A 22,364-nucleotide genomic window follows, 5' to 3' on the forward strand; every position below is an offset into this window, starting at 1 on the left:
TGCATCCCGCAATGACAGGTTTCCAGGAGCTCTGAGTGGCTCACGAATTATAAGAATTTATATCAACTTTACAAAATAGTTAGGAACATTTACATGCTTTGGTACAAAATACACGTATCCACTCATTACTTATGGCATTCATTTCAGTAGCTGCTGCTGTTTTTCACCCGTTGGCTTCTTCCATTTTTTCCCCCCACTTCTCTCCATTCCTTCGTCCCCGAACAAAAGCAAACAAATCCCAACAACACTTGCCTCCCGGGGCTGTGCAAACCAGCTGGGCAGAATTCTACCCATGTGTTCACAGCAGCAGATCCAGGAGCAGGGCAGCAGGGGTGCAACCCCTGTCCCCCTGCACACATGCAATGTGGCTGTGCTGTGTACACACAAAGCTCTGAGCTCACTGCCGGGTCAGCGCGGGCTCCTGCCACAGCTCCATGTGAGCACTGAGCTCGCCAGCTGATCTAGCTGAGCCACTGCTTTCGCCCAGTTCTGGAGCACAGCAAGTAAACTCTGCCTGCCCCTTCCTCACTGAATTCAGCAGCAGGAAAAAGGAGGGATGAGTGGTGGCAGCAGCTGTGCTGACCCTCTGGACTTTGGAGCCACATGAAAGCAGGGGCTCTGGCCAGACCCCATGCCAAGAGTTTCCATGCAGAGCCAGTGGTGTGACCCTGCTGGATCTGCCCCCTTCTGTTCACCTTCATAAGGAGTGGTGAGCTGAGTTTATAAGGCTGACATGCTAGGTGCATGTAATTGTCAGTCATACGTAAGGTTGTCCACCGAAGAGTTCCAGGGCTGATGGAGCAGGGCCAGTGAACAGGCGACCATGTGACCTCACCAGAAGAGGGTCAGCAAATGAACAGCGTGGGTCTTATCGTCCCCTCTGTGGGATTAGGTTGCTCTTTGGTGCAGTAGCAGGCGGATATGACGTTAATGTTTATGTGCTCTGGCTTATTATTTAGTTTGTGTCAACCTCTGTAATGTTCTGTGTGTTCCTCAGTGCACAGAACTGGAAGGAACCGTCTGGATCATTGAGTCCAGTCCCCTGATTGTAGATGAGCGTTTGTCCAAAAGCGTCGACGTCCGTCCGTTCTGGCCCTCCTGCTCAGCATCAGCGTAGCAACAAAGCACCCCGTAGCAAGCTTAGCATCCTTACTACGTGCACATCTCCTACAATGCGTGAGGGGAGTAGAGCAGGAGAGACGGGCATTACCACAACCCCCGCCCTGACAATGTTCTCTAGAAAGGACTCTGATCTTCTGTTATCTCTGAGTTGTAAAGAGGATTAAGGACACTCAACTACGTGAAAGTCAGGGCAGAGAGCAATGGGTGCAACAGAAGAGGTGAGGTCAAGTAAAAACAGTGATGCCCTGAGACCTAGAGCTGTGACATGCTGAGTATGCTTGGGGGGGCTCAGCTCCTCCTGAAGTCCTGAGAAAGCAAGGGTGAGCATCCCCTCTGTGGAGCAGGATGTCAGAGCAAGGACAGAGTGACATTAAGAAATGAAGGGAAGCAGCTAATAATAAAATGCTGTATTTATGTAACCATGGTGCTGAAGAACCTTAGTTCTGGAGTAAGAACCCACCATTCTAGGCCATACATAAAGCACGAAAAAGGCTGTCCCTGCCCCATAATAGCTTGTTCAAATCTGGAACAAAATGATGGGTAGATGCAGACTGGGTAATGAATGGAGCCAGGTCTCTGGGAGCTCTTCATTAATACTGCTCTGGATGGAATTTGACCACATCCGCATTTTTGGAGAGCAGGAACGGTGTAAAGTGGGAGTGAATAGAAGGGGCATCAGTGCAGTGGGAGAAATAGTTTATCTATAGTGTTTGGTTCCCTGCGGGGGGGAAATGTGTCTCTGAATAGGATTGAGTTGAAATGTCCAAATATATCATGCAGGGAATGTTATTACCATTTAAAAAAACAACCCCAAAACAGTGTGTGAATATTACAGAGACTCAAGAAACATTGACATTCAAGGATGAAAAAATGTGGATAAGCCACCATAAACAAAAATGAATAGCTATTCCTACTTAATGAAATTTGTCAAACAAGCCCTCAGGGTTTTATTGAAGACTCAGAAGGCTTATGATCACTGATTTTATTGCAGGGGGAACTTAAGAGGCTGTCATGCCCCTATATTTATGGTTTAGTGGAAATGAAGTAGATGGCTTTAAAGAACGTTTATCAAAATTTTTGACAGAGATAATACAGGTTTCACTAGTGGATTATTTTCTGTTCAGCTATGGATAAAATGGTTGCCTGGACAAAAAAAAAGGCTCTACTGAAGGTAATTCTTTGAAGATTGGATAGACATAAATGGTTCTATTGATCCATGTTTAATATACCTTCTGGCGGGGCAGAGACTGTACTTTTTGCATCTTAACATCATGAATCTTTTCATGTTGCTGTTTACTTTTGTAGCGCCTAATATATAGTGAAAATGTTGTTGTTCATGGACTGTATTTAATTTCAGATTCTGCACCTGTTTCATTGCTGATAAATTTAGAGTTTGAAGAATGCCCTCTTAATAGGACTTGAATGGCTAAACTGTAATGAATTTATGGAACAGTTGAAAGAAGTAGGAGAGAGCTGTTACATATTCCACCATGGTTCACTTTTACTTTACTTGTAAGATACATGGATGTCTGGAGTGGGTTTAAAGCTGTTACTTTGAGGGGGGGAAGAAAAACTAAAAGTAATTAAGCTGAATTTTATTTTATTTTATTTTTTTTAAAAAACCCTCTGATCTCTTACCCGTGTAAGTGAGCTCTTTGGAATAATTGAGACTTCCTGTGTCACCAAGGTTTTGAAGGATTAGGCCTTAAGATGACATACCAATGATGTACTATACTTAGGCTTTAAGAGAGGCTGATTTTTTTAAACAGTACTAACTACACAGTTAGGATCATATTGCATATATTTTCACTTCCAGAGAGTAAAGGTAAAAAAAACTGGTTGAAGAATCCTTTGAATTCTGAAGGTCTGTTTCTACCATATTTAGACCTTTTTATTGCTATATTTACTCGCATACCACACATCTTTTCCCCCTCAAAAGTGAGCCCTCCAAATGTATGTCTGAAGCCAGGAAGCTGATTTTCTAAGCTGAAATTGAGGAAACTATCTACTGGGCTTGTCCCCCCGCCAGCTTCAGGGAGGGAAGGGGCAGAGTTCACCCTTTAGAGTCAGAGCTATAGTGATAACTCTTTCACAGCTGCTGTGGACTTGTCAGTAGTTTTTGACCGACCAGCCATCAGCTGCTGCCAATTTGCCAGTGGCAATGAGAGGGTTAACAATTTAGCTTTTGACTGAGCAGCACTGGTCAGGATACAGCCAGCCATGTGTAGTGCCAAATTGGTGTTGGCACTGGATTTATGACCCAGATGCCTTGTTCCGGGCAGACCCAAACCCTCAGATTGACCATGACCTTTTCATTCAATAATAGGCACATTTTATTGGTAGACTGTGATAGCAGATAAGAATAATGAAAACTATTCTATATCTACCAGTCCTAGAGCTGTCACAGAGGGAAGGCCTGATTCTGTGGCCTTTCTTGAATGTCAGATGTCAGCAGCCAAGAGGTTGAAGGCCGAGGCCCATCCCACTCCCGCCAGTGGGGTGGGTAAGACAGGCTGGTCATGTGCCTCTGGCCATGGTGGGCTCAGGTTCCTCCTTTGGGGACACATTGCTACTCTGAAATCCCTCCTTTTGTATCCTTTTCTTCCTCTGATGACTGTTCATCTCTGGGCATTGTTGATTAGTTTCCCTGTGGTCATCATACTGTCCATGTTCTGTCCTGTCAACATATTCCTTTGTTTCCCTAACCCATCACATGCACACATCTTAATTTGGTTATTTACTGGGCCTCCTAATTTGGTCTGTTTACCAAAGCCGGAAATCCCAAGGGCCTTGCAGTTGGGTACTGGCCAACATGACAGAGTCCCTTATCTCATGTTATGGAACAGTGTGGTACATGTCTTCAGTTTCCCAGCCTGTGTATCTTCTGGCTTCAGTGGACCTAGAAGGAAAATTTGTCACAAACAGGCTTTTAGAAACCAATTAACTCCTTGCCATTCCCCTGGACTATTGTTCTAATGCAATCTACTTTACCTACAAGCTAATTCCCAAAAACAAGCCTCCAAATACCATCTTCTAGCCATCACCCAGCAGTTAGAATTCAGCCATGACTCTGGAAAAACCTTTTTTCTTCATTTTTCCTTCCCAAAACAAAGTCTCTCTCTTATTTGGGGGCATGTGATACATGAGAAAATATGGTATTGTGTAATCATCTGAATACGCATTCTCTCACCAGTAAGAATTGTATTTGTGCTCAAACAAGTATTCACTCACTTCATTGCTCGCTCTTCATCTTTTGTTAGGCTTGTTTGAAAATTGTGAATGATGAAATCAGATAATATAAACAAGACTGGTAGTGTTGGGATGATATTGTAGACGTATTATAAACAAGGAAATATATGAAAGCGAAGGAATTTTGTGGGTGTTATCTTTTAGTGGACCAAGTGCATGGTTTGGATGGATTTAGACAACTTTTTAAATTCAGTGCATTCTTCTTCAGGGCTGAGGAAAAAGCAGGCACATCAAGAGATTAAAAAGTTTGCAGGGCTGCAAAACTGGGGAAGAGAGAAATTCTTTGGGCTAAAAGATGAGCAAAATCGTAGAAGAAAGGATAGCGTGATTAGTGGAAGATCAGGACCTTTCAAAAGGGAAGATGGTCATTATCATCTGTTGTGTGAAGAAAGACTATCTGGAGTCAGGTAGATTATAACATACCAGGAAGTAAATATCAGTGTTCAGTCTTTGGTTCTTAGTGTCCAGTGTATGAATTGTTGTTCCCAGGCTCACCTGTTAAAGGTGCTTACTACATTTCTCTTGAGCAGGTGCATAGTGAGGTCAGAAAGTGAGTGGTTGCTCTGTGAAAAAAGTGTTCTCCTACATGTATTCATGTGTCTCTGTCTTTAATCTTTGTCCTGTGATCATTCATTTTGTTTTGTAGTTTTAGTCTAGTTTCACTTGCATAGTTTTCATGTGGGCATTGGGTGCACTGGATGAGAGGCTTTAGGCCCGTGTGGGATCCATGGATTCTGATGGGTTCATTGCAGGGGATGCTGATGTTATATCAGTGGAGATATGCTGACAGGCTTTGCATCTATTGTTAAAACAAGGCCGTGTCCCTTTTAATGTCTGTTGAATGGCAAGCAGCTTGCTTCTGATGATGAGTTAGGCAAGGTTAGGGCGTTGTTTGAAAGCCATGGGAGAAGGGGTAGGAATAATTAGCTCAAGGTCTGATCTTGATTAGTGTGTAGGCTGTAATTATTAGATTATTCTTCTTAGCAGTTCAATTGTGGGGTGTTATGCGACCACCAGGGGTGTGTGGTCCCAGGGTTTGGGGATTTTTTGGTATTGTGGTAGGTTACTGTTGGGTATTCAAGTGGATCTTTCAGAGATATAGTCTGTTCTTCTGCCGGAGTGCCCTTGTTGTATAAAGGCAGATTTCAGATTGGCAAGGTGGGGGTCGCAAGTATTTTTCTCAGAACAGGTGTGGCGGCATCTGAGGGCCTGACTGTAGATTATAGTTTTGTATGTGCCAACTGCTGGTCTTGTGGACATAAATACCGTAGTTGGTGGGTTTTTTATATAGTGGTTTGTTGGGTGTTATTTCAGTTGTAGATTGTGGTATCTAGAAAGTTAGTGTAGGAGACAGTTTGATTGGGGGGCAATAGTTGTTAAATCTGCACTGGAAGTTAATAAATGAGTCCAGGTATTCAGTCTAGATGATAAAAATGTCATGTGTATCACAGGTAGAGTACAGGTTTGGTGGTGTAGTCTTCTAAAAAGTCCTCCTCCAAGTGGCTTGTGAAGAGGTTGGTATATGCAGGGGCCATCTTTGCACCCATAGTTATGCCAATAGTTTGGAGGAAGTGCCACTTGTAGAAAGTGAAGTTGCTGTGGGTGAGGATGAAGTGGATGATTTGTGCAGCGAGTTGTTGCAAGTCTAAATGTAGTCCATGTTCTTGAAAGTATTTAAAGCAGGCATCTGTGTCTTCATGGCATGGGATGTTAGTGTACAGGCTGGTGACATCCGTGGTTGCTGCCTCTCGTATAAACAAGAATGTGATTCAGTCGCAAGCTATACATGATTTAAAAGTAAGCAGTTCACAGATAACCTGTGAGCTAAAATGTGTTTTCCTAGAATACTTCAGAATAGTAGGAGGTATAGACAGCCATAACAATTGTACCGATACCAAGGTATTGATACAAGCTGTTATGATCTGATTTATGTCTGCATGATTTTGTAACCGTGCAAGTGGAACAAAAGTCTTACAACTTTAACCCTGCTTCCCTCAGGCTCAAAGTTGGGCTGATTTAAGTATCACTGCAGGATAACAAACTTGGACCATGATAGCTAATGTCTGCTTCTGAGCAGCAACTCTTTCTCTACCTTTAATGTGGTTACAGGATACATTTGTCTGTACCCTGGTACATTTATAGAAATCAGAAGTAGTTTGAAAATGAGTTTCAAACTGGAAAAGAGGTGAAATTCATTAGATAATTTTACTGTCAAATCTACCAGCCTGAAGGCTGCTTTTTACAAAAAGGCTCCTGGTTTCACTCCTGGTTAAGTACTTGAAACTTAGTAACGCATTTTTACCCCAAAAGTATCAGGAAGATCAGCTTGTTTAAAGAAATAAAATGTGAGATTGATATAACAAAGCAAAGTGATTTAAATCACCAAACAGGAAATCTGGATTTAAATAATGTATTTTGGTCTTGTTTTGCATTTTTTTTTTGCCTTAGAAAAGTCTTACTAAGCATTAAAACATGGATTTGCAACCAAATGCGGGCTCTACACAAATTTGGACTTCATTTTTGCTAACTAGAAGGATATGCTATACCTACACACGCTGAGGCTTCTCCATTTAAGTGCATGGCCTTGGCCATGGAATTAGCCTTGGGTTATACACTAACCTGGAGTAGACAGTTATCTGAACATGATGATCAATGCTCATGAACTACATGCATCTTTCTTGCTAAACTTTTGCCCTTCATTTAGGTTCATTACCTTGTTTCTCAAGAGCGTGTTTTACCTCTGATAGCAGTCTTGAAGTTGACAGGGCCTCATTGGTTCAGGGTGCCTATAAATGCCTTGAAATTGAGGCTTTCAGTTAGTTTAATCAGTTATGCACTTAAGTGGAGCAATTTAGATTGCAAAATAGGCAGTGGGACTGAAGAGTGAAAGAATCATTAAAAAACAGGGTACTTATTCAGTTCTTGAGCTTAACTGAGAGGCCAATAACCAGTGTTTGTTGATAGAATGTGGAAGTGTTTAGCTCTTGATTGATTTATTTTTTGTTATTATTGCTACAGAAGTCTAAAAGTTTGTCTTTTATTTTAAAGACAATGATTATAGTTTAGGAGATTACAAAATCAGGAGATCAGATGTATCCTCAGCTAAAAAAGAAAGTTTCTGATTGAGTTGGTATCTAAGTAGAGGCCTGAGAGCATTGCATTAACTCTTTTTTGCCTGGGTAGATTAATGAAAACATGCAGGAAATGTTCCAAACAGGGGCATTCAAAGAAACCTTTCAAGAAGAAGGTAATGTCCTAACTCTTAGAAACAGCATATCTCAATGGAATCGCCACCCACTTGTTATCCAGCTTCATAGAAGGAAACTAGGTCTGGAGGAAGATATGTAGGTTGGTTAAATATGACTGGGAGTCAAGAGAACTGGGTTTTGTGTCTGTCTCTGCCACTGGCTGGCCCAAGAGCACAGCTTCTTTTCCCTGATTTGGTTTCCTTAATTGTAAAGCAAAAAAAATATTTATTTTTTCATAGGGAAGTTGTAAAGCTAGAGGCCTTGCTGGACATATAGAAGTCCACAGGGCCAGATGGGATGCACCTGAGGGTGCTGAGGGGGTTGGCTGATGAGATTGCAGAGCCATTGGCCATCGTCTTTGAAAACTCATGGTGATCAGGAGAGGTCCTGGATGTTTGGAAAAAGGTGCCATATTTAAGAAAGGGAAAATGGAGGATCTAAGGAACTATAGACCAGTCAGCCTCACCTCAGTTTCTAGAAAAAATCATGAAGCAGATCCTCAAGGAATCCATTTCTAAGCATTTGCAGGAGAAGCTGATTAGGAACAGTCGTCATGGATTCACCAGGGGCAAGTCAGGCCTGACCTACCTGATTGCCTTATATGATGAGATGAATGGATTCAGGGAGCCCAGTGGATGTGGTGTACGTTGATTTTAGCAAGGCTTTTGATCTGGTCTCCAACAACATTCTCGCAGGAAAGCTAAGGAACTATGGGCTGGATGAATGGACTGTGAGGTGGCTGAAGCATCGGGCTTAGAGAGTAGTAATCAATGGCCTGATGTCTAGTTGGCAGCTGGTATCCAGTGGAGTACCCCAGGGGTTGGTCCTGGGGCTGGTTTGTTTCAATGTCTTCATCAGTGACCTGGAAGATGGCGCAGAGTGCACCCTCAGCAAGGTGGCAGATGACACCAAGCTGCGGGGAGTAGTAGCTATACTGGAGGGTAGGGCTAGGATTCAGAGTGACTTAGACAAAGGATTGGACCAAAAGAAATCTCATGAGGTTCAACAAGGACAAATGCAAAGTCCTGCACTGAGGACGGAAGAATCCCATGCACCAGGACATGACTGGCTGGGCAGCAGCTCTACAGAAAAGGACCTGGGGGTTATAGTGGACAATAAGCTGAACATGAGCCAGCAGTGTGCCCTTGTTGCCAAGAAGGCTAATGGCATACTGGGCTGCATTAGTAGGTGTGTTGCCAGCAAATCAAGGGAAATGATTATTTCCCTCTATTCAGCACTGGTGAGGCCACATCCAGAGTACTGTGTTCAGTTTTGGGGCCCCCACTACAGAAAGGATATGGACAAATTGGAGAGAGCCCAGCAGAGGGCAACACAAATGGTTTGGGGGCTGGGGCACATGACTTTTGAGGAGAGGCTGAGGGAACTGGGCTTATTTAGTCTAGAGAAGACGAGACTGACGGGGGATTTAATAGCAGCCTTCAGCTACCTGAAGGGGGTTTCCAAAGAGGATGGAGCTGGACTGATCTCAGTGGTGGCAGATGACAGAAGAAGGAGCAATGGGCTCAAGTTGTAGCAAGGGAAGTTTAGGATGACCTGGGTGGGGTTGGTCCTGCTTTGAACAGTGAGTTGGACTAGATGTGACCTCCTGAGGTCCCTTCTAACCCTAATTTTCTATGATTCTAAGGCATAAACCATCAGTGTTTGATGTTCTCCAAACTGTAGAGATGGGCATTATAGAAATAGATAGTCAGAAATTATTTTATAGATGCATTCAATTTTAAACAGAATCTCTACACTGTATTACCAAAAAATAAAATAACGTTTTTTCTTTCTCTCACTTGCAGGGTATGGCATTTACACTAAAGGAACGACAAATGCTTGGGCTCCAAGGACTTTTACCTCCTAAAATAGAGACACAAGACATTCAAGCCTTACGCTTCCATAAGAATTTGGCAAAAATGAGTGACCCCTTGGAAAAGTAAGAATTAAACAGAATTTTCTTACCTTTTTGTAGTCAGAACTTAAATCACTTGGAGAAAACATTTCATTAAAATGGATTGTTTAGATCCAGAGAGCTTTCTAATTATTTCCCATTTTACATTGAGGAGTTGTGGCGCTAAATAGGTTTTGTGTATTTTTTAAAGAACAGTGTTTGTTGCGCGCCATGATTATGAGGCAATATGGAAAGTAATACATGCAAATCAAAACCTGACTTACTCCTGTTCATGGTCAGTGTCTTGAGGGAGATAGCTATTGCGTTTTTAGTGGCATTGTTTACATATATTTGAAGTCTATAATGTGACCGGTTCTTAGACTCTAGTACATACATTTTTGGAGTTTGAAGAAATTCCTTGAAAAATCTGAGGAGGAAAAAAAATTAGAACATTTAAATCAGAAAGGAAAGATAAAGTGTTTTAATTGCATCAGAGATGTTGGCTTATATCTAGAGGGAAGTAAGAGCTGTTTTAATACTCCAGAGGCAGTTGCTTAATTCTTTGATCTCTCTTATTTTGAACCCGTTCACCTAGAAAATGTTAAGAGATTTTAATTTTTTAAGGGATGTTTCTCTTGTTTAGAATAGCATGTTATTTTTATCATATTGGTCATCACTGGCAGCCATTGGTCTTGGGAGATTATGAAGATTGTGCCTTTGGTGGGTTACCAGGTACTACCTCATCTTGGTATTGGCTTTTATTAGGATACAGTGCCCTAGGAACTAGTGAAAAATCTGAATGATTTGGGCGTTGCCGTTCATTTACGTTAAGGACCGAATCAAGGTTCCTGTTGCAGTTGAAATATAACAGAAATGGGATTTGTACCAGCATTGCATAGCCTGATGGGATGAAACAATGGAATAGTTCCCATTAGAGACTCATCCCAGACCACTGTAATGCAAACCAGTAATTCAGAATAAATCCCTAATGAGTCCCTTACAACTTGGGCTTCTAACAGATTAGCCAAAGATTCCAGAGTTGATTTTTATTATATTTAAAAAAAAAATTGTGATGCTTTCAGTATTAGACACCTGCAAGGATATAAAATACAAACATTTGTGGCTGCCATTTGACATCAGAAGGCTACAAGATACCTGGATCATATTACTACTTTTCTGTTCTTAACTGTGAGCATAACAATTTTCATCGTAAATCCTAAACTTATTTTCAATCACTTTAAATAGCAAGAACCGAATGTAACTGGTGCTTAATTAAATTATTTCCCAAAGCTGATGTGCTGTTAAAGGTGATTATCTTTCTTGTGAGTATTAATGTTGGGCTTCCTTGATTTTTAGGCTTTTTTATTAAGGCCTTACATTGAGAAATTTTGAATACAGTATAACCTCATAAATCCGGATATCAAAAATCCGGAATTATCGAAAATTCAGCACTTTTTAAAACTACACTCCATCAGGGAGTATCAGCAGCCAGTCCCAGAGCGACGGAGGGGGAAGCTTGCATGCGGCAACTGCTGCCGCTGTCCACTACCCCATGTCGTTGCTCCACGTGCGGCCACTGCTTCGGGACCGGCCGCTGCTACCCTGCCCTGCGACTCCGGGACCAGCCGCTGTTCCGGTTTCAAAAATCCAGAATTTTCACATTTCCAGCAGGTGCTCGGTCCCGAGCATGCAGGATTCATGAGGTTATACTGTAGTAGCCAGCTGTAACCAATGATAGAGAAATCTCAGGGCTATGTCCTAGCATAGTGTGGGTATCATTAATTTGTTAACTTACATCAACAGTGTATGCAAACGAAGCCAGTATTTTTATCTGGGCTTTGTAATAGTTTTTATTCTGTATTCTCCAGCCTACCTCATTTGTTTGAGGCCAGGTATGAATGAGGAAGGTAATGCCCGAACTACAAAGAAAAAGTAAACTCTAGACTGGTACACCATCAGACTGGTTTTGCCTTTGTATTTCTTGTTTTTAAATATATATTAATAGTGATAAAATTAATCTAATTTTTTTTCCTGCTTGACTTCAGGTACATCTACATAATGGGAATCCAGGAGAGAAATGAGAAGCTGTTCTATAGGGTGTTACAAGATGATATTGAGAGATTAATGCCAATAGTATACACACCCACCGTAGGTCTAGCCTGCTCGCAGTATGGACATATCTTTAGGAGACCAAAGTAAGGATAATATATGTATTTTTAATTAGTTGGGGATATTTTTATTTGTATGATGATTGTATTTCAGAATGTTTTGACACAACACTGTTGCGTTTAAACTTTGACCTGTTGTGGATGAAGGGCTAGATCTGTGGCTGTGGCTGAGGAATACAGAGAGCAACTCAGCAGTAGTGCTGCAAAACCAGCAGAAAGCAGGCCTTTCCACTCCTCTGATCTGTGCTAGGTGGGGCCAATCCCTCAGTGCAACATGGAGCAGCTTAAAAACTGACATACTGTCTATGGGGGGTTGATGTGGCAACAGAAACTGGGGAGCGCTAATGACACCCTTGTCCTTCTAGTTATGCCCCTACACAGATAGCAGGGAAGGAGAAGGCACAGGAGGTGATGCACCCAGTTTGCATTGATTTCTATATTCCCCTACAGGGAATGGGGGGCCTATCATAGCTACTGAGACTGGCCTTAGGGCTTCTTTGCAGTTGTGATGAGATGAGCACTGACTGCATGGCTGTACCAGAATCCAAGCCATATTGCAGCGTGAGACTCCATTTATATTTTCGGTCTAAAGTGGTCTCTGGGTCACATAGACTTGATTGTATCTTTTAATATGCTTTTGTGGTAAACTCCTACTATGAACATAAATTATTAGCAGTAATAATGTAGTGTTCAAAATCCAGTTTTGCAAAGGGGAAGTACTAACAAGAGTAAAAAAGCATTTCCATTCTTCTGTTTCAGGGGATTATTTATTTCTATCTCAGACAGAGGTCATATTAGGTCAATTGTGGACAACTGGCCAGAAAATGATGTCAAGGTACTAAGCCCACAACAATCTTTATTTTCTGTTCCCTTTTCATTTCATCTCAGCTTCTTTCGAAACAGATGGTTTGACTGAGAGAACTGCAAGTGCGAACAAATGCATCCCTGGCAGTTGCTTGGCCATGACAGTGAAATGCAGCTTATGAAATGCAGTGCTATGCATCTGGATGTGCAGTGATGTTGTCTAAAGCCAAGTTTCTATTTAGACATCTGCAATATTCCTCTGCCAGTCATGATAATTACTTTTGTCCTGGCCTGTCTTTGATGAAGATATTTGTCTTTTGTCTGGGGAGGGATTGGGACTTGTCTTTTCACTTGCCCTTGTTGCTGTAAGTGGCCAGCAGTTGCCATAGTTTTAGGAATAGGGCATAGAACTGGGGGTTGGGATACTGGGCTCTTCATCCCTAAGTCGCATACTTCCTGAATGATTGAGTACAACAGGTGGCCTCTGTGGCTGCTTTCCTATCTATGCGATAGAGATGAGGATGACAAATCTGCAGGAGTGCTGCAAGGCTACATTCGTTAAAGTTACTTTGAAGTAGTATGAGATTTGTCCAATGAAAGGCCAGAGTGTATTTGAAATGGTGGTACTGAAAGGCTTGCCGGCTGTGTTGGGGCTTGTGTACATAGGCTGATACCTCAGACTAGCTATTTTGTGGTGGCTCCCTCTGTGGATACTTATTCCACACTGAATTTGGGCCATTTTGGAAGTTAGTTCATCTATACAGCAAAAAGGTCCTATCTGTAATAAAATAGTTAATTTTGCAGTTGGTTCCTTCTTTTTAGTTTTCGTCTATGTAACTACAGTATTTTCAGTATTCAGAGTGATTCTTTTACTCAGTCCAGGTCAAGGGCAAGAGAAGACTGGATGTCAAAGTAATCTTGTGTATTTCTCCTTAGGTAAAATCAGTGAGGGTTTAAGTGTTATCAATTCACATAATAAATCCTTTGCAAGCTATTCTTGATTTGTCCTTATTCAAACAAATATGCACTTTGCCAGGAAATACTTGTGTAATGTTACTTTAAGAGTTATATATGTATGGGGATTACCAAGAAGTAATTTCATCCTTTTTATGGTTTAAGGCTGTTGTAGTAACCGATGGAGAGAGGATATTGGGCCTTGGAGATCTGGGTGTATATGGAATGGGGATTCCTGTAGGAAAGCTGTGTTTATATACCGCATGCGCTGGGATACGGCCAGATAAATGCCTTCCTGTGTGTATTGACGTTGGAACTGATAATCCAGTAAGTAAGATACTCTTGCCATAAAGTAATGCCTTTAGTTGTTTGTCGTGTTATCAAGTACGATAAGATGTTGCCGGTTTGAATGAGTACTCACTATGTTTTAAAATGAAACTGAATTACTTTGTGTAACGTTAAACGGTACTGACTTAACACTGGAAGCAGAGAAGTAACATCGGAGAATCCCAGCTCCCTGTCCAAAGTCAAACGGCACATATGGGCTGCTGTCTGCACGCTGGTCAACTGCAAAACAATGGAAAAAGAAGGCTTGTGGGGGGTTTTTTTGTTTGTTTTTAAGATGCTGGATGAGCAGAACTGGTTTTGTTACCTAGAATGTAGATTTGTGCTTCTGTAAGGGAGCTTTCAAAGACTTCTCTTCTTCCATTTTTTATTGCCAGTTGCTATCAGCTAAACTTCATAATGGTCTCCTGTCTGTATCTTTAGCTGCGTACCGTAGTTTTCCTAGTGGCACATGGTTATATATGAAAGACAGGGATGTTTGCAACACCTGTCACTAAGAAAGCTCAGTTTTTCCTGTTCATAAGACCCAGTGTTATAACTTTGCCAGACATTAATATTTAGGCTGAAAATTTCTGTCCTAGGTGTCTGCCCCTAAGCTTGAGGGGATAGGATTGGGTAGGTGAGGGGAATGGGTTTGGGACAGGAAGCCAGCTGAGGAGGTGGAGCAGACGGGAGTCAAACCAAAAGGAAATGGGGAAAAGGTCTGCACTCTCCCCAGGAGGCAGACTCCTCTCCATAGGCTGGACTGAACCCCAAGGTACTTGCCTCTCAATGTTCCTCCTGTGTTAGCAGATAATTGTGTGAAACCTATTGGAAAAGTGTCTCATCTCCTTACATTTGTCCTCATGGAGGCTAATTAGCTCCACCCTAGCCAGTTTTCCATTAGCTGAACGGAGAGGGTCTGTATGGAGGGTCAAAACGTTCCAGCTCTGTTGATCCATGCGGATGACAAATTGATGGCTCGGGATGGGCATTTTTTCCCCTAGTTCGTTTTTAAAATCTAGGAAACCAAAAGTAAAGCTTTTCCCTTAAAATAACAATATAGAGGTTGCAAAGTCAGGTTCCCAAACTAAGGAAAAATATGAGTGCTCTGTGGAGTCTTAATTCAGCTTGCTTGTGTGGACGCATTAGAGAATGGTCTTTTGATTGCATGATGCCATGCAATTTTTTTCCATATAACCCCACTCATTGCACAGACCAGAGAAGCTCTCAGGATGAATCGGGCTTGTGTAGTGCTTGAAAGCCTGGCCCCCTTTGCAGGAGTTGGTAGGTTTGGATTGAAAGAGGCAGAGAACTGCAAGATGAAAACCCCTGCCACCAAAACCAAGTCTCTTGGCTCAGGCGGTCATGCACTGCCCTAGACAACTGGATTTTACCCATGCCTCTGCCATAGATTGCCTGCGTGCTGTAGGCAAGTCACTTAAGCCTAATTTCATAGATTGTGTCCTCATTTTATGCCTGATTTAAGGCCCTTTGATTTGATTTACAGATGTTCTCAGAACATGGACCTGCAACTGAAGTCCATGGGAGCTGTCAGGTTCTAGCCATCCCAAATTGGATGCCCAGATTACTGGTTTCATTTGACCTAAATCTCTCTGCACCTTAGGTTGTCAGCTGTAACATGGAGATAATGCTCACATAGCTTACTGGTCTGTTGTGAAAAAAGTCATTAACGTTTGTGTGGGACTCATGTACTGTGGTTAGGAGCATAATAGAAAACCCACTGAGGAAATGAAAGCTTCTCTCTTCAGAGCAGGATTTGAATAGCTGCAATAAATGAGGTGTGGGACTGCGCACTGGACAAGGAGAGAACAGAATATTGAAGAGCTGCTCCTTCAGCAAGCCCCATCCCTCCTGTGCACTGCGTCTGCAGTTAAAATAGTCCAGGGCAGTGTAATTAAAAGCTAAATTGCAATACAGATGGAGAAGGGGGCTTTATTAAGATTGTATAGGCAACTGGAAATATTGCACTTTTGAATTTTTGAGTGCTTGACTTTGCAGCTGTGATAATGTGCCTTTAACATAGGTTAACACTTTTTGTGTGTGATACTAGGCCTCTGGTAGTCATTATATTTATTGCGGATTATATGAGAGTATTATGTATCAAATCATAATATGCCAGGTGTTAAACCAGATTATCCTTGGTTGAGCCATAGGGAACAGCACTGAACAGTGACTTCTTTATTCCTATAATAATTTTCGATGTGTGGCCAGGTGGCATGTTACAGTTTGTGGCACAATACTTTCCTCTAACACGTGATAAATATGTTGTCTTCCAGGAGCCTTGCCCTAGAGACGTGACCCAGCAGGGTCAGGGTCTCCTTGTGCTACCCACTACATAAACTTACCAGTAGTCTCTTTTCTTGTCCTAAAGGTTCTGCCAACTTTCTAGTTTCATACTGCTAGATTTTGAAGAAGGTGGTTTCTTTATAAGAAATGACAAATAATGCACCTATGCCTTAATTTATAATTAAAGGTTGATACAAGTTGTATTTAACTGCTAATGACTCCAAAGGAGGAGAATTTAAGGCTGCTGAAAAATCTCTCCTAATCATTTGGAAGGAGATTTTCAAAGGCACAGGTAGGGGCTACAAGGTGCTTGTGCTTTTGAGGGCTGGGGCGACTTTCCAGAATACTTCAATTCCAGATTCACTTTTTAGAAGAGAAGAGGATTTATCCCATCTTTCTCTGTGTTTCACCTTAGCCAGTGTCTCAATAGTCTTCACTCCCCCATGAGTCTTTTCTCATAAATGCTCCCAGTAGACTCAAGCACGACTGCTTTTCATGTTCAGTCTTCATAAACATCTCCTTGTGAGTCTGCCACTTCTCTAGCCAACACAGATCAAATCCAGATAGCAGTCGTGCTAAATTTGCCCTCTGTTGGTTATTGCCTTCTAATCATAGGTGGGCCATGGTTGCTTTCTTCTTTAATCTTTCTGACCTGCCAAATATTGAATAACCTGCCACTGTATCCACAATCAGCTGTGGAAAATATTCCTGAAATGTAATTCATGTATTTGTTTTGCTACACACAGTCTCTTCTTGCCTGTCTTTGTCCTTTGCACAGTATAGAAGATATTCCAGAGACTCTGTTAATACTATTTTTTCTCACAATAAGCTTCATTGACCGGGTCAGTAATTTCCATCTACACAGCAGACAAAGGGAGGAGACACCTTTCTTTTAGGTGGCTATGGACAGCAGCTCATTAGTTTAACTTCACTTTATTTTTTGGCAAGGGAAAAAATGTTTCTGCCTCACTGAGGCTGTTCTGGGAGGAGCTGTTTCTAGCAGGTACTCAGCATCCGAATCTGTCTGCGGAGCAACTCCTGCCTGTGGCCATTGCAAGCTCCTGTAGATGCAGAACACACTCCCAGAAGGCAGCTTCAGTCCGCACAAGTGTCTGAATGTGTTTTTGTCAACAGAAATTAAACAATGAAATTATTCAAAGAAGGGAGCGTAGCTAAAATTCATTGCAAACAATGTTAGCTTTAGGTTGCTTGGAACTTTGGAGAAGTGCATATTGATTCAATAGTTTCATTTTGCTGCTGTCTTTTTTTATAGACATTATTAAAAGATCCATTTTATATGGGCCTGTATCAAAAAAGAGACCGCTCACAATTTTATGATGATCTGATTGATGAATTTATGGAAGCCATTGTAGACAGGTACGTTGTTTAATTAACTGTGCAAAAGCTCATCTGATATAGTGGGTAATAGATACCATCAAATTACTTCCATTTAAAAGTAATTTAGGGAGGGAGTTTTAGCCTGTAACTCAGGTAATATGAGCCCTGTTCCTGACTCCAACACTGATTTTTCTTTGTGATTTGGAGCAATGTCAGTTGTCCTCTGTGTGGACACGTAGAGGACAGAGATGGCATTAAACTATTTCCAGAATGAACAGCACAGGACTGCTCTTGCCTCTAAGCAGATTTGTGTAAATATGGGATGTTGTGTTTTTGTTTTTTAAAGCATTTGTGGTTTTGCAAGTTGATAAAATATTTTGCTGTGCTCTTCAGATATGGCCAGAACACGCTTATTCAGTTTGAAGACTTTGGGAACCATAATGCTTTCCGGTTTTTGAGAAAATATAGAGAGAAATATTGTACCTTCAATGACGATATTCAGGGTAAATTTTTCAATTTTTGACCCCTTTAATATGTTTATAAAAACATTCTGCAAAATATGTTCAGTTATTTAATTTTTTTCAGTTTCACTGAAATAGTTATTTCTTTTTTGTAGGGACAGCCTCAGTGGCTTTAGCAGGGCTGCTGGCTGCACAGAAGGTTACTGGTAAAGCAATCACAGAGCATAAAGTTTTGTTTCTTGGAGCAGGCGAGGTGAGTTCTTCAATAAGCTAAAAGTTTGTGGAACTGCAGAACACAACTCGCATGAATACTGCCTCCCTTCTCTGAAGTTGGCATGTGTGAGGCCTACTGACTAATACCAACTTAAAGAAAATACTTGCTTACAAAAAACGTATTTAGTTTAAACTCTGGGCTTCAAGTGCATAAGTTGCTAATTTTCAAGAGCCAAGTATATTGACCCCATAAAGCAAGATGAAGGGTTGGTTTTAGTCCCAAAAATGTATTTTGGAAAGAAGAGAGAGAGAAAAAAAGAAATATCCATTTTTACTAGATTCAGGAGGAAATGTATCATGTACATTAAGATGAAGCAGTGATCAGCTGGTAGCCAAGGATGAGACTGAAATGATGTTGGTAGCAAAAAAGAAGAGAAAACCACTGTGGGTCTGTTTTTTGTTAACATCGTATTAAAAAATCCAGAGTTTTATTTTCAGTTATTTGGTCCTTTATCTATCAGGCTGCCCTGGGAATTGCAAACCTCATTGTTATGGCTATGATGGAAAATGGCCTTTCTGCAGAGGAAGCGCATGAGAAAATATGGATGTTTGATAAATTTGGTTTATTAGTTCAGGTAAGGGTCTGCCTGGCCTTTGGAAAAACACAAAGCACATTACCATTCTTTCCCATTTCCTTCTCACAGTCAGAATTGATTTCAATCTTTAGGGCCGAGAACAAAAGGTAGATTCCAATCAAGAATCGTTTACACACCGAGCACCCAATCAGGTGCCAAAGACATTTGAGGATGCAGTGAATATACTTCAGCCTTCAGCTATTATTGGTGAGTGAATTGTATAGTATCCTACTTGGTTGATGTACCCTGTTAATCTGATGTTGCGGCCAGTTTGCCAAGTGCTGCTTTTACTTTGGCCACAGTGTAAATATGGAGCTATCCTGCAGAAGTCACTGGTGTTATCTTGCGATTGTGATGATATAAGTGACAACAGAATTTGGTCCAGGCTGTTTAAAAATGCATGGAAATTTGGGACAATGCATATCATGGGTAATACACACAGGCCCAGATCCTTAGTGATGTCTGAGAGTTTCATTTTGCAACCCACAGACTGCTCACTCTGGTCTTGAGCTTTCTGGTTGACAGGCCTAACTTCAGACTGCTCTGAGTTGCACTGATGGCCAAGAGCCCCAAGTACCTGATATTGCACTGAGGATCAGTGAGGAATAGGCAAGGCCTAGCCATACAGCTTTTCCCAGTCACATCTACACTAGCAACAGAGAGAGATGATGCCACGGTTACAGTACGTTCCCCCTGCATTGGAGTGATTTTTGGTTGGATACGCTGACTTTAGAGGCAACACCATTAACAGGCTCATTATATCCTGTGAGCACAAATGGGTCTGTATGTATGTATGTGTTAATTATTATCCTTAGTAGTTACCGCTACAGTTACGGCTACCAAATATTTCTATTATAAATCCATGTTTTCCCTTGCACATAACTTTTTGTGGGTGGGGGAAAGTTTTAGGATGAAGTCTCTGAGTTGGGAGGTATGCACTCAGTTTTATGGAACTGTGCCTGTCCCATTACATGGAAAAGGTTAGTTAGCTGTTTTAGAGAGAGAAAATGATGAGAGCAGTGAAGTCCCTTGTTAGGGCCACCTTTTACCGTATAAACAAAAAAGTCTTAGCTCTAAAAATGCAGTCATGGCATAGAAGTAGTTTTCTCTTCTGTAGTGTCTTTCCTAGGTTTGAATAATCCAATCTTAAAGTTTTAGAAAATAATTCAAATGAGAAATGGAAAAGACTCTTGGGGTCAAAGATTGTGTCCTACAGTGTATTTTCTAGAAACTGTTATTTTAATGAGCAATGTATATTTGTTCAAACTATTCTGTGTCCCTGCGTGTGACTGACCATCTTAAAGTAGATCACAAATAAACGTAGAAAATGGGAAGTTCTTGCAACTCTTCCTCGTGTTTACATACATGATTATTTAATCGTACCTTTCTGTTTTTTTTCCAGGTGTTGCAGGTGCAGGTCGGCTTTTCTCTCCTGACGTGATCAAAGCAATGGGTTCCATCAATGCAAGACCTATAATATTTGCGTTGAGTAACCCTACGGTGAAAGCTGAATGCACTGCTGAAGATGCCTATACATTAACAGAGGTACATAAGGATTAAAAATGTCAGTGCACAAACACTGTTCACTGGGTGCTAAAACACATATACTTTAAACTGATATGTCTTCAGATAAAGAATGAAGTTCCTTCTCATTGGGTGCGTCTACACGTTCATTAATGCGCAGTAGTTGCTTAATGAAGTACTAACTAAATGCTTAGTAACTACAGTTACTGTGCGGTAGTGCCAGTGCACATTTTTTGTGTGACGCTTACTGTGCAGTAGCCTCATAACACTGTGCGGTAGGCTATTAGCACAATTTTTTACCAGAACGCTACCACGCAGTGTTATTAGGCTTCTGTGCAATTAGTGTCTCGTGTGGATGCACCCATTGTCTTCAGTTTCTGATGCATTTTGTTTTTTTGCATTATTTGAGAAGCAACTTTGATTTCAAATGATTACTTTTGGCAGCTGATTACTTCATAATGAGGTCTAAATCTTGTTTCTGTTTGGCAACAATATTGAAAAGAGTAGTCATTGGGTACTGAGGGCAATGTGCATGTCAACCTCAACTGACTTCTTTTTCTGACACTTCTTATGTTTTGTTTTTAAAGAAACATTTTTTTATATTAGGGTCATAACAAAAAACAGTTACGACCTAGAAATAGCTAATTAAACCTGGCACTTATTCACCGAACATTAAATTAAGTCATCTGAGCAGGGAATGTGATTGTATTTGAGTTGCTTACAGCCCAAGGCTCATACTTGGCACTTGATATTGGGCATGGTACATATAGCTAAATATGAGAAGGCCTAATTTTTTATCTCTGCTCAGGATTTAAGCACCAGAGCATTTCTGTTGATTTCAGTGATGTTACTGTTGATTTATTCCAGCATGTCTGAGTGGAGGTCCAGTAGTGGCCTTTATTAAAGTACATCCTTAAGTACATTCCATGCAGTTTTTACATAGTGTCTATATGGCTATAATAGATTCATAGACATTAGGGCTGGAAGGGATCTCGGAAGATCATCAAGTCCAGCCCCCTGCCCCAGGGGCAGGAAGTCAGCTGGGTCACAGGATCCCAGAGTTTTGCTCTCTTCGCTGGCTGCAATATCACATTGGTGGCTCGTATTCATCTTGTGGTATCAATCATGACCCCCAAATCCCTTTTGGCCATGGTGCTAGCAAGCGTAGCACCGCCAAGCCTATAAGCATGCTGCGGCTTTTTCTTCCCAAGGTGGAGTACCTTGCATTTTTCAGCGTTGAAGGCCATCAGGTTTTCATCCGCCCATTTTCCAAGTCTGTCAAGGTGGGCTTGGATTACCATCCTGTTCTCGATTGTGGACGCTTTACCCCAAAGTTCAAGGAGCTGAAGAAGGGCAAAAAGGATATGAACACAGAGGTTGAGCAGGGAAGCATAAGACAGAGGAAGAACTAGTCATATCATTTGCAAACTGACCTTCAAAGCAATTGATTCTTTCGTTTCACGGCACACTAGTTGCAATACACCATGCACGTGCTGCTGTCCCCAGGGCCAGCCTGAGGAGTTTGGAAAGGCGGAGTATTTCAAAGAATTGAATGACTCATGTCTGTAGAAGTGTGTTGGTGGGGAACTGTGGGTGCTTCCTGCTGCAGAAACATGTTTGTTGCAGTATTAGTGATCATTTCCAATGAGTGCTACTTTACATGTTAAGACTCTCTTCACAAGGAAAGGTCTAGGCAGTTTTTAATTTCCTCCCTGCCCACTGAAAGCTGTGATTTTGACTTATATTCAAGTTTTCCCATAATCAAGCATTCCCATGCATGTGCAATGCAGCTTGTGAAATATCTGAAGGAAATGAGTAGCTTTAACTACGACTGTACCCCTTCAAATTATATTTTTCTAATATTCCTGCCTGTTTCTATTGTGCCCATTATTTCTGTAAAGCCTAGTTAATACAACTGGGTTACCCAAGATTTCATAGATGTCATAGACATTAGGACTGGAAGGGACCTCGTAAGACCATCAAGTCCACCCCTGAAGATCATCATCACTTTTAAACAGAGTCCTGCCTTCCAGCTTCTAATAATTACAAAGGACTTTTCCTCTGTTAGTAAAATGCTTCAAAACCCCAAGTAAGTCAGATGACAAGGGGAATTGTAAATA

General features: G+C 41.4%; 1 protein-coding gene across 1 annotated transcript in view; it reads left to right on the forward strand.

Annotated features, from left to right (window-relative positions):
* The window catches only part of ME2 (malic enzyme 2), a 48,467-nt gene that overhangs the window by 15,840 nt on the left and 10,263 nt on the right, over nt 1–22,364 (forward strand). Inside the window, exons 3-12 of the mRNA XM_006033140.2 lie at nt 9,425–9,558; nt 11,559–11,708; nt 12,441–12,516; nt 13,605–13,766; nt 17,347–17,450; nt 17,805–17,914; nt 18,028–18,125; nt 18,607–18,720; nt 18,813–18,927; nt 20,123–20,265. Coding sequence (XP_006033202.1) covers nt 9,425–9,558; nt 11,559–11,708; nt 12,441–12,516; nt 13,605–13,766; nt 17,347–17,450; nt 17,805–17,914; nt 18,028–18,125; nt 18,607–18,720; nt 18,813–18,927; nt 20,123–20,265 — 1,206 coding nt within the window. The remainder of the gene's footprint in view (nt 1–9,424; nt 9,559–11,558; nt 11,709–12,440; nt 12,517–13,604; nt 13,767–17,346; nt 17,451–17,804; nt 17,915–18,027; nt 18,126–18,606; nt 18,721–18,812; nt 18,928–20,122; nt 20,266–22,364) is intronic.

The sequence above is a fragment of the Alligator sinensis genome, unplaced genomic scaffold (genome assembly GCF_000455745.1).
Source record: "Alligator sinensis unplaced genomic scaffold, ASM45574v1 scaffold24_1, whole genome shotgun sequence".
Classification (NCBI taxonomy): domain Eukaryota; kingdom Metazoa; phylum Chordata; order Crocodylia; family Alligatoridae; genus Alligator; species Alligator sinensis.